The 13,039-nt window shown below is 38.5% G+C and overlaps 1 protein-coding gene and 1 non-coding gene across 2 annotated transcripts; both read left to right on the top strand.

Moving 5' to 3' along the window:
• The first annotated feature begins 222 nt into the window (after nucleotides 1-222).
• LOC104596794 (large ribosomal subunit protein eL27x-like) lies at nucleotides 223-1,000 on the top strand. The gene has a single exon (XM_010258086.3). It carries the CDS (start codon nucleotides 280-282, stop codon nucleotides 685-687), a length of 408 nt encoding a protein of 135 aa, XP_010256388.1. The 5' UTR covers nucleotides 223-279; the 3' UTR covers nucleotides 688-1,000.
• Nucleotides 1,001-2,789: 1,789 nt separating this feature from the next.
• Nucleotides 2,790-2,946, top strand: LOC148791629 (small nucleolar RNA snoR145). The gene has a single exon (XR_016076996.1). It is a non-coding gene; the product is annotated as a small nucleolar RNA snoR145 (small nucleolar RNA).
• The last annotated feature ends 10,093 nt before the right edge of the window (nucleotides 2,947-13,039 follow it).

Consider the following 13,039-nt stretch of genomic DNA (forward strand, 5'->3'; position numbering starts at 1 on the left):
TTGCACGCGATATGCTTTTGGTTTGGGCCTGTGAGCTAAGCTTGTTAAATTCAACTGTTTGGGCTTGGGTTGGCCAAGCTCAGCCAGTGCTCTCGGATTCGGTCCTATTCAATGTCCAAACCCAAATTTTCCCGGAACCGGATGGCCAATTGGTCATTTCTCATTTATTTTTCAGTTTCTTTAGCCCTAGCCGAAACCCTAGGTATATAAGACTCGCTCTTCTGGATTGTGCAGAGCAGGAGAGTGAGGGAGAGCGTTGGGAGAGCGGCAGCGGCGAAGATGGTGAAGTTTTTGAAGCCGAACAAGGCCGTCATCGTCCTTCAGGGGCGATACGCCGGTCGGAAGGCGGTCATCATCCGATCGTTCGACGAGGGAACCCGAGACCGTCCCTATGGGCACTGCTTGGTCGCCGGGATCGCCAAGTATCCGAAGAAGGTGATTCGCAAGGACTCGGCTAAGAAGACTGCGAAGAAGTCCCGAGTGAAGGCTTTCGTCAAGCTTGTGAATTACACCCACATAATGCCGACTCGCTACACCCTCGATGTCGATCTCAAGGACGTGGTCAACCTCGAGGCACTCCAATCTCGCGACAAGAAGGTCACGGCTGCGAAGGAGGTCAAAGCTCGGTTAGAGGAGCGGTTCAAGACCGGGAAGAACAGGTGGTTCTTTACCAAACTCAGGTTCTAAGTAAGAGGCCAAAAGAAAATTACCTCAGCTGTTATATCGATTGTAGGATTTCCCATTTTGTTAAATGATAGGATTTTAAATTGGGTTCTGAACCCATATTTTTGGATGGTGTTGAGAGTTCATTTTGGTCTTGATATTTCTGTTTGAAAAGTCTATATATGTTGATAGTTCGCTCTGGATTTCTTAATTCGTTTTGCATTCTTATGTGTTAGTGTTCCAAATTGATAGTTCGCTCAGATGACGGAATCTGAGCAGATTGATGTTTTATTATTGTCTTGGTTATTGATGAATTTGAGCTCTCGTCTTTCAAGTATACTGTTTCTTCAGAGATTTCTGAGATGCCATAATATGAGCCAGATTGCTTATTCATATATAGATTGGTTCTCTGTTTTGGCTTAGTAGGATTGAGGGATTTTACTGTAGTCTTTGATAGAGTGCAACCAAGTCTGTATCACTGTCAGTGTTCGATATGGGTACATGGTTTTGTTGTTCTAGTGGTTCTCTTTATTTAGGTTAGTTTGTCCCTTTTTTCGGCAATCCAGAAATCCCATTAAAACCAGATAAACAGCATTCAACAACAACCAATAGCGGTTGCACACAACACCAACAATAAGCCAAGGAAAACTAGTGGCAACAAGATAAAAAACCAACAATAACAGCAAAAAACTACAACACAGACCACAACTAAAACAGAAATCTGAAACTAGGAAGTCTCGGCTCTAGCATTCTAGGTCTTTAGAGCCAGCAAATGTTGGTGTCCAGCAAAAGTCCTGAAAAAAAGATGGACCCTTATGGCTGCAAGACGAGCAGCTTCACTGGTTTGTCCCCTTTAATTAGTAATAAAGTCATGTAGAAAAAGATACCTTGGTAAAGAATAAGAATGACTTATAGAGTTGAGAGTTCCAAAACTCACTAAATGTTCTTTTTTCTACTTATATTTTTTTATATTGATGATTTTAGTTTTTGTACTCAGAGATGCAAGAAATGTGCCTCAGTTCAATCACTCCATCCTTGATTAATTCAGGGTTATGTAGCCTGACAAGTCTTTGTCCTTTATGTGATCTGTCTAATGGCTATTGTTATTTTCAGTTAGTGGAGGGGTACATAACTTCTTACGAAATATTCATGGTCTAGGACTAGTTGGGAAAGCTGTATGGAATCATGAATCTTCAAGGAATAGGTTTTGGTGGATAGAAAGAAGCCAATATAAAGTTTGACCATTCTGAGATTTCACTTATGAATTACAAATTTATAACGTGTTACCTGTGGTAAGAAATCCCCAACTCAGTGCCTCTTTTACTGCTTCACATTTTCCCTATTCTTGTATTTTTGGTAGAAAATAAGAAACGAACAGAAAGTTGGGAGAAAGTTCTTAACAGAATTGTTAAATTAGAACTTTCCCTCGGCTTTCTGCTTACCCCTTTTTAATCTATCAAACCGAACACAGCCTCAAAGAGATGCTATCAAGGTTCTAAATATCGACACAGGCCGGTGTATCGTCCTGTGTTGGTACCTTTTTTAAGTTCTATTTATTTTTTTTTGAAACCGGTTCAGAGGGGTTGGTTTGAGGCCCGGCTACCCTCTGAACCGGTATCTGACCCGATACAACCCCTGGAGGGGCATATCTGTAAGCCATTGGCACCATATGTATCAGCTGATACGGGCCGATACATATTGATACTTTGTACCTTGGATGCTATGACGAGAAACAACATAGAAATCATGGATTGTGGGATTTTTTTAATCCTGCAAGATGTATACCTCTTCTGGTTCGTATTCACTGAGCATCACTTGAAGTATCTTTTGCTGTTTGCTTTCATGTTTTTATTGTTTGTTTTTTTTGAATGCTAAATCAGCTAAGAACATTGATTGGATTTGAACCGAAGGACCTATGGAGGAAGCGCTTTGAAATATATGCACTTTCTGCCAAGTTTGCCTTCGAAAAGTCTCTACATGAATGTGGATCGCCGGAACTTATTTGGTATATGTTCTAATATCGTTTCGGTTTCTATCTAGATCTAGTTTTCATACATGGAACCTGGCTAGCAATTATTTATTCTTTGTGTTTTTTTGTTTGTTTTAAGTAGAGCGAGTAAAATAAAAAATGAAGGTCCCAGCAGAGGGGTATGAAAGTCAAAATAAGATAACTCTCTAACACTAAAATACCTTTGTAGATTGATATGTATTGGCCGATGATTCGTAGGACGCCCAAATGCTTCTTTGATTTTTGCAGCATCTGGAACCCTCGGCTACATCCTAATCTTTTTATTTAGTGCTTCCTTTTAAATTTCTTTGTTACGGGTTTTCTCCATCGAAGTCCTTTTTTATCAAAAACAATATTGAACTATGTTTGTTAATAGAGATTCAGGATGCAACTTATTTTTCTGTTTTTTTTTTGTGCTTTATACTTAAAAGTAAGATAACATGAATATATATTTTATTTCCTCTTCAAAGATGAACACCTTCAAATCTCTTCCTGTATCATACCTTTGCCCTCATCATACATGTTCTCTAAAAGCAAATGTGACAATTTTTTTGGCATGTGATTGTAATATTTTACTGCCCATATCCCAGACATTATTGTCTGTTTGACCCATGAAAACTCCAAACAAATAATCAATTTTATTAGTTTATTTAGTTGACAATAGCTTCCCAGTTTATATTTTATTGTATCATCATAAAAGCAGATGCACACGTTAGAAAACAGTTCATTTTCCCCTGGTCTAATGGTTACCTTCTTATGTTCAGCCATTTTAGTCTGATTTAAAATTCTATTTTATTTTAGGTATTTCCACTTTTCTTAGTTTTTATTTTACCTATGTTGTAATCTGAGCATTTATTTATGAATTGTGTTTTATGACTTGTGGATTCAAAAAAATGAATAATTAGAAATTTTACAATTATGCAGATTTTAGCATTTAATTTTTCTTTACTTGTGTCAACCAGGGTGAGCATATAGACATCGTTACATTGAAAAAATTTGAACCTAGTGACCTGAAAGCAGATATGGTTACCGCTAATAAAAATGGAAAAAGAAATATAGACCTAAACATCGTCCATCGCGGGTAGAGCATATCCGTAATGAAGATGATATTTCTTACATTATGCTGATGTGCATTAAAATTTAAAAGTTGAAAATTTTGCAGGACTTCGGCCTACTGCCAGACAGTACAAAATAGGACCAACTAATTTAGCGAGTAGAGACGGCAATCTTGACCCGGACCCTTCTTACCCACTCAACTCACCTGCTTCAAAACCCACCTATACCCACTCATTTCAGCAGTGGGTTATATGGGTCAAATGACCCATTAGTGCTTGATACCCCGGTAGGGGCGTATTGGGTGTTTTGATATATTGTTACCTTTTTTTTTTTGTTTTTTCAAAACCAGTTTGTCGGGGTGGGGGCAGTTTAGGGCTCCACCCTCAATTGGTTAGATCCCTTGATACACCCACTGTAGGGGTGTCTGATGGAGTCTTGGAACGATACATATACTTTGAACCTTGGGTAAGGGGAGAGGGTTAAGAGAGAAGCTGTTGCTACTCTCTGTTAGCTCCTCCATTAAAATTTTAAGTAGATATTTTAGGGTTTCTTTGTTCCAAGTCATTAGATCCATTTAAGGTTTTCTTTGTTCCAAGTCATCAGATTGAGTGTTTCAAGCCACTTGCCATTGAAATTTTTCACAGTTCTAAGGGGAGTACCACACTGTTGGTTTTGCCATTGAAGCAACCTAGAGAGTTTGGCTAGGTATATCTTTTGACATTGCTCATCTTCTTTAAAAGTTTTTCTGAACTTGATGTTGAAGATATTGGGAATGTAGGATTCGATGACCATCTCAGTATTTACAGAATGAGATTTTCTGCATTTTCTAATATTTTCTGGTATTTTCCTGCAATTTTCTTCATTTTTAGTATTTTCTGTAATTTTTTGCTATTTTGTGGTATTTTTCTCATGTTTTCTGCAATTTTTGGTATTTTTCTGCATTTTCTGGTGCTTTTCTACAAAATTTTTTAGTATTGTCTGCAATTTTTCTGCACATTTATGCAATTTTCTGCTATTTTTCTTCATTTATGCAATTTTCTGGTATGTCTATTGTCCACATAAATTTTGCAATTTTCTGTTATTTCTCTGCATTTTTTGTAGCTTTCTGGTATTTTCTGCATAATGTTTGCAATTTTTTGTTATTTCTGTAATTTTTTTGTGAATTTTCTGCAATTTTACTGCCTTTTTTGCATTTTTTATTAAGTTTTTTTGGTATTTTTGGCATATGGGGTACGTTTTTGTATTTATAGGTGAGGTTAGGTGGACAGTATGGGTGAGGGTGTGTAAGGGTCAATATAGTCAAATGGGTCAATATGAATGGGTTAGGGTGAGCCAAGGTTAGGGTGGGTTATGATCCTTTACCAAGCATTGATATTCAACCCTTATCCAACCCAACCTAATCCACCCATTTACCACTCCTAGACTAAGGTGAAAAATTTATTTAGAATTTTTGGTTCCTTTACTTTTGCAAAAAAGCTGTAATTTTCACCCTACCATAGTAAAGGTATTTAGTGAGATGTTACTATACAACATGGGCTTTTTGCAAAAAAAAAAAAAAAAAAATAATAATAATAAATAAATAAAGATGTTTAGACTATTGACAATTTCAGTTACGTTTAGAAATTAATCACAAAATCAGTGAGCGGAAAGAAGAAAAAATTCGTAGGGATCAAATTACCCCTGTATTAAGAAAAGAACAAAAATCAAAACACAGTGTTCGTCTTCTCCCTCGGTATCCTTCTCTTTCATTCTCTAGCTCAGTATTTCTGATGCATTCTGAGGCTACGCAGAACACGCTAATTTCATGGTACTCTGCGCTTGTTCTGTTCATCTTCGTGTTTCTCAGCTCTATTAAAGAGGGTTCTTTCGCATGGGAATTTGTGAAAGGGAACCAGCTCTCGGCTGATAATGTGATGAGATGTACGTCATTAGAGAAGGCAAGACCCTCCATATCATCAGCCACAAGCGTGGGGATTCTTTTTTTTCAAACATTACTTAAAAATATACATATTTTAACTAATTCCTCCGGGTAGTTGCAAAAAGCCAAAAAAAACATTCCCTTAGACACGTGGGAGGTGTGTTACAAAGTTCAAAATGTTCTTTCATAAGCCACTGCATGTGCTAGATTAAGAATTCGTGATATATATGAAAAATTACAATATTCAAAGCTTGCTTCCAATTTTTTAATTAAAACGAAATAACCATTACCCAACCAGCGGGGATTCTTATATCGTGGAAAAAAATCCACATATCCATGACACATATGATGTATTCCCTCAAAGCCAAGTTATTGAGGTAGTACAAGAATATAGAGAATTTTGGTATCATTAGGAGCTTTTAATTTGCTACACGATACTTTATATATACTGGAGGAGAAACAAAAGGATAATCACTGTTGCGATTTTCTCAATCTTATTTGTTGTATTGCAATAAGAGGAAATGATCATCGCAGTATTGATGTCCTTCATTTTCAATTCAAATCCATAATGTATCGCAATTCCAATAAGCGTTTGTTATAGAGATCACTGGTATTTTATATTTGTGTTGGAATTTTAATGAATGATTTTTTAATTTTTATTGCGCTAATAAATAATTCAAACAAGTATTGTTTTTGAGTGGTTTTCTATTTTGATCGTTCTCTTGATGAACGAAGGAAGAGAGAGAAAGAGAACAACTTTCACACGATGAGCAGAGGGAGATGAGGTTCGTCTGATGGGACAGAATAGAGTAAGGGGCTTTTTGGTCCTAAAAATTGACTTTCTGGTTCTTTCACCGTTTTTGTAATTTATTTTAAAATGTCACTGAATCTGTCAATTTGTTAAACTTTATTAATTTTTATGGAAAAAGTCCATAAAATATATGAAACGCCATTTTAGAAAATTTAATAAATTACATCTTCGTGCATTTCATCAATGAATCAATCCATGATGTTTAGTCGAAATTCATACATTAGTGTTCCGCCATTTTAGGGTGCTCTAACCTGTCATTAATATCCGTTAGTGTTTTTAAGTTGTCTGACAGTTGATTAGCCCAACACTGTCATTAATATCGCTTAGTGTTCGGTCAAAATTCATACCACGTGATGTATAAATTTTTTTTTAAAACTCAATTTTACCCTACATCCCTCTCCCCAGCAACTGTTCCATTCTCAGTCTCTCTGCCGCCACTATCGCCGTTTGCGATGGAGGATGAAACCAACGTTGAGACGACTGCACAATCGCAAGAACACAGACCTAAAAGTGAAAGTGAGACAACCGGAGACGGAGGTGTAGTCCAAAGCAAGAGAAAGAATTGCCCATATCAAGTTGGTTGATGTTCAAGCGAACGGTAGCAGAAATTCGAGAGAGAAAGAATTACCTAGTGGTGCGCCGGTGGCACGGTGACGGTGGAAGTGGGGCTAGGCTTGGAACAAGACTGACAGAGAAATGGAGGAGCTTCAAAGAGAAAACTCTCCTCCCTGGAGCGCCTCCTTCTTAGCTTCTAAGATTGAAAAACGAAACCTTTAGCTGTCTTCGATGCTTTATATACGTTTGGAATTTACAACTAGGGTTTCTCCTTAAAGCTCAACTGAATTGCTTAAAAGGCAAAACCATGAAGGGGCTTCTTAGTAGTATGTTGCCCGTTGGGGTTCCGATCCCTCATAGTCGGCTCAGATATCCAAATCAATGCTGATTAAAAAGAAAAAAAAATCAACGAACAACTTTAAAAGCGTCTTCAGATCAAAGCTCTAATGGTGTTGCAGATATGGCCGAAGTTTCCCCAAGGAGAGGCTCTGAACGCTCAAGAGTAGTTAATCCTTATTTTGCAGGTGATCCCTTGGATTGAATCGAAGAAAAGGATCAAAAGAAGATGGAGTTGCCGCAGTTCCTCGAGCAGCAGATTCGGTTGAAAGAAAAAACTTGGACAGGGGTCTTCCAAGATGTTAGGGACTTATTTTGGCCGGTTTCTTTGTTGAAGCCGAGTTGCAACTTTGGAAGGTGCATATGTGTAGGGTAGTCGAAGCTCTGCCATACAATCTTTCCGTTATCATCTTTAGGACTAAGAACCAGATTTCCATTGTCTAATAGCTTGGCGACATATTTGTTGGAGGGAATCGAAATGATATTGGTCGACCACAGAGGGGGACCCTCCTGATTTCGGTCGATGATAACAAGATTTCCTTCTCGGTTGATCTAACTCCGGCCGAGCCTTAATTGGCTTTTCTCTGTTACTGTTAGCGACCCACACTGCAATACAATCTGTTTTGAAACGTTATACCATATCCCGACCTACAGGTTACTACAATCTGTTGCCTGTTGGGGTTCCGATCCCTCACAGTCAGGATGAGGTCGAGTATTCGTTTGCTATGGATTATCACGGCCCTCCTGTTACCTACGATCTCCCACGTGCTGTCCCTATCGACATCAAACGGATTCCTACCGTTGCTGTGGTCGCCTCTTCCTCTCTTTCGGATAAGCTGTCCTTGCCGGTTGTCCAGCCACTCCTTGCTCCGGATCCTTCCGGCAAGAAGCACCCAAAAGAACTAATCCAAGGCTCGCGCAAGATTGTTTCTCCGACCTCCGTCATCACCTTTGACAAGAGAGATAGAGATTGTCCTGGTTGCGGAGGGCAAATCTGACATTTCGTTTTATTCTACTGAACTTAATGGTACCGCAATACAATATGTAAATAGGAATAGTTTAAGAGATTTATCCTATTGATTCAAGATCATTTTGATAAACGAGGAATACTTTCAACAATGATATAACGAAATACCAAATTTAAATCCAAATGAGTCAACTCAAGATGTTCAAATTTACGAAATACAAAAATGTAGAAATAATAAATTTTAGTAGAAATTTTGACACATCGAAATATTAAATACTCGTCATATAAAGAAAACAAGTGAAATAAATAAGAACCAAAAAGTTACGGAAACCAAATCGAAAAAGCGGTTAATTGAACTGGTCGGTTCGGTTTTGGTAAACCTTTTAAAAACATCGATGGTTAATCGAACTGACCGGTATATACTAATGATATATACATATATATTATTTAATGTAAAATTTATGTATTATATTTTTTAAAATCAAATAAAGGATTCGATTTTAACCTAATCGGCCTTTCCTCTTTCCCTCTCTTAGTTCTCTTCTCTCACATCTCTTCTTCCCCAATGGGCTGATGGCCTCTGGGCTTTGATTGACGTTCAACGACCTTCGGGCTCTGAGCCTCCGACCGACACGTCAACTGTCTCTCACTCTCAAACTCTCAGTCACTTTCTCTTATCTCTCTTTTTCTTCTTCCCCAACGGGCCAGACTAGCTGACGGCCTCCAGGCTTTGATCGACATCCGAGACCTCTGGTCTCCAAGCCTCCGATCGACACACCAACTGTCTCTCCTCTCAGTTCTCTCTCTTAGACTCTTGGTCACTTTCTCTCATCTCTCTTCTTATTCTTCCCCAACAGGCCAGACCAACCGGCGGCCTTCGGCCTCCGACCGACGTCCAACGACCTTCGGGCTCCGAGCCTCCAATAGACATGCCAATTGTTTCACACTCTCAGACTCTCTGTCACTTTCTGTCATATCTCTTCTTCTTCTTCCCCAACGGGCCAGATTGACCAACGGCCTCTGACCTCTCAATCTCTCATCTCTCTCAGTTCTCAGTTCTTTGTTCATTGTTCTCAGTCTCTCTCTCTCTCTCTCTCTCTCTCACTCCGACCGACAACCCCCTTTTATTTAATTTTGAGTGCATAAAAAAACCAAAAAACCAAACTGTGATTAACTGATTGCATCGGTTCGGTTTTGGTTTAGATAATTAAAAAACCGAATAGGTCGATTCAGCTCAAAAAATAACCCCAACCGAACCGTGAACACCCCTAGATAGCAGAAATAAGATATAAAATTTAAAATTATTTGAAACTTTTCATATAAAATAATAAATAAAATATATAAACACTCAAACTTTTTTACATCCAATCCCAGTAACGAGTTGCCCACGTCTGATGGTCTCTTTTTAGAACCATGTTACATCTCATTTCTAAGAAACTGGATTTAGAAAAATCATGTTGAGCTATGAAACCAACATTTTTTCCTACTATTGCCATGATCAAAAGTTCAAACCATCTCTTCTTTCTGTATTTTCAACGAGGGAAAATCTATGATATGGAAGAAGAATCTTTTTCATATCATATCGGATGAGATAGACCAATTAATAACCGACTTTCTATTTCGGTGAATGTGGGTTATCACAGGTAACCGGTTTCAAAAGCAGCATTTAAAATCACATTTGATAACAGAAAATCATTTGAAGATAAGAAAGACGTTAACGTTTGCCATTAAACATCACCCTCCCTCTACTTTCCTCTATAAACGATCAACCTACTTGGTTGCCTCTGTAACCTCATTTGCGGAGAGCAATGATTTCAGAGAAGAAGCTCTCGAACCTAGTGCGGGAGATCCAAGTTCAAAAATTAGTCCTCAGCATCTCCTGGGTGAAAGTGGAGATCGTTTCACCAGAGCCGCGAAGGTGTTGGAGCAGATGAGTAGGCAGACCCCCGTTTTCTCAAAAGCTAGGTACATCGTTCAATCTTTTGGTATAAGACGTAATGAGAGATAATCCTTAAAGTAGAGTGCTTACTAACCCATAGTTCCTTTGTTATTGTAGTAATTGAAAGCTAATCCTTTCATCCTTAGAGATGATAATCCAAGCACCTTGGTCGGAGTATCGGCAATAAAATCCTGCTCAACCCATCACTTCTTTTCCTAGATGAACCAACCTCTGGTCTAGACTCAACTACAACTCTTAGCAAAATAGTTCAAATGATACACAATATTGCAAAGGTAATAAACCATGACATTTCTTATTTTCTTTAATTTAGAGAACACCCTTCCTCGAATTTCAGTGTGGGGTTTTGTAGGCTGGAAAAACAGTAGTGAGTACAATTCATCAGCCATCAAGTAAACTATTCAACAAGTTCGACAAGTTAATTCTCTTGAGCAGAGGCAATTCATTGTACTTCGGAAAAGCCTCTGAACCCAACGGAGGCAATTCTCTTGAGCAGAGGCAATTCATTGCCTCTTGAGCAGAGGCAATTCTCTTGAGCAGAGGCAATTCAATTGGTTGCTCTCCTCTGATAGCTATGAACCCAACGGAGTTCTTAATTGATCTTCCAAATGGGAACATAAATGACAAATCAATCCCATATGTTCTGGAGTAAAATCTTACTTAGAAGCCAATTTCCTGAAAAACAAGATGGAAAGGCCATCCCCTGTGGATGTCCAAGAGGTTATAAATTGATCATAAGGCTAATCTTATGTCTGTTTATTTGTTTCTTTTACTTTTTCATGGAATTCCTTCAAATATATTTACATTCTGCCTTCTTTGTAGTATCTTGTAGGTGCTTATGAAACAAGGATTTCAAACATAGAGAAGCAGAAGCTTCTGAAACCTATGATGGTTGATAGTGAGTCAAAGATATAAAGAATGTCACATTCGAGAGATTGGGGAGCATCCTGGTGGGAGCAATATTCAATTCTTTTTAGGAGAGGTCTAAAAGAGAGGCGCCATGAATATTTAAGTTGTTTATGAGTCACCCAAGTTGTACCCACTGCGATAATAATAGGACTCTTCTAGTGGCATTTTGATGCTTCATCTCCCAAAAGGCTGCAAGATCAATGAAGTATATATTAAAAGTATCTTCCTAGTCCTATTCTACTCTAGATGCTGCTCTTTCAAAGTTGTTCAGTCAATAACAACCAAGAAGGCTTGCAGATAGGGTTGTTCTTCATTTCTGTATTATGAGGATTCTTTCCTGTATTCACAGCTATCTTCACATTTCCACAATTCAGTAATTTGTAATTTAAAAGACATATGGACAATTTCAATTGAGTGAGAAGGGAGAGAGAACAACTGCCGGATGTTTGATTGAAGAAGTTCGACTAGAAGAGTGAGGGAGACGAATAGCCTCTTGTGAGGGAGAAGAAATTCGATCAGAAGAAGAAGAAGAAGAAGAATATACATGTGATAGAGAATGAGGGAGACGACTAACCTCTTGGATGCTGATTGAAGGCATTATGGATTTACGATTTCAAGAGGAGAAGTTAGGGAACCGGGAAGAAGATAAGAATATAACGGAGTATTCGGTTAACGAATAAGTTAAAACTCTTTTAAATTTTAATTAACATATAAAAAGCCAATTACCGGTTACTTAAATAAACCCAATAACTGCTGTATACGTGGCAGCAGCACAGGTTTTAGATATGTTATGGTTTTCTACACATTTCGCATACCGGGCTCTTTATATTCTAATTTCCCTAATAATCGACTTAGACTAGGGAGCTAAGACGGTAATGGTAGTAGACTTGCCATTTTGGCTGTTCTGATGTGCTGCCGGATTGCACCTCCGGCTGTACTGTGAAATATGCGCAGAGTCGTCGTTGACGCAAAGGTTCTTATAATGCATTACTTGAAACAAGCGTAGTAAGAATAACATAAGACAAGAAAAAACACAAAGAACGTTAAGCTAGGCCAAACTGTGAAATAGCTTCAGATTGGCTGTTTTAAATTGTCAACAACCATAGAAGATTTTGAAACTTAAATGAAGATTCAATCTACCCAAAAGGTGAAAATTCAAAAATGTATTTGTCAACGTTGTTTGATGCCACAGTGAATGGTCAAATAAGAGAAAGTGATCTTCTGAGTACCAACTTCTGTTACCCAGAGATGGAAAGGATTGAAGGGTGTATCCGTGAAGCCGGCCGCCGCTCTTTGGTTGTCCAGTTGGGAAAGAAGATGAATAGTTCTTCACTTTTTCATTTTTTAATTTCAAAAAATGTTTTACAAAATTATAAGAGGACAAAGTTCCGTTTAATTTTTTAATCTGGACTCATTGATTAGTCCGTAGACGGCATAAGTTTGAAAGGTCACTCCAAAGAAGAAGAATGGTCAGAAAATGTACCGCCGGATGAAAGCACTCTCGCTGCCGGTGAGTCGGTGATTTCTGAGTTGACTGACGCCGGTGTGGGTTGAGCTCGCTGGTGCTTGGTGCTTGGTGCTTGGTGCTTGTGGGGTAGGGTTCGGTGGAAGAGAAAAATGGGAGGGAGGAGTAAGAGTTCAAACAAAATATGGAATGATTGGTTTTTGTCATTCTCTGTCTGGTTGAACCGGACACTTTAGGTTAACTGCCAAAGGCCTATTAACGTTAACCTCAATTTCGCCCAGCCAACGTGGCCAAACGTTATTGGTGGGTGCACTCGTCCACTGCACCCACGATGCATAGAACACGAACTCAAAATTAGGGGTGGTCATTCAGGCCCAAGCTTAATGGATTGAAA

The sequence above is a fragment of the Nelumbo nucifera genome, chromosome 5 (assembly GCF_055504915.1).
Source record: "Nelumbo nucifera cultivar China Antique chromosome 5, China Antique-T2T, whole genome shotgun sequence".
NCBI classification, from domain to species: Eukaryota; Viridiplantae; Streptophyta; class Magnoliopsida; order Proteales; family Nelumbonaceae; genus Nelumbo; species Nelumbo nucifera.

Excerpts from the sequence above, each read along its gene's own strand:
- LOC104596794 (XM_010258086.3), top strand. The coding sequence starts at position 280 with ATGGTGAAGTTTTTGAAGCCGAACAAGGCCGTCATCGTCCTTCAGGGG.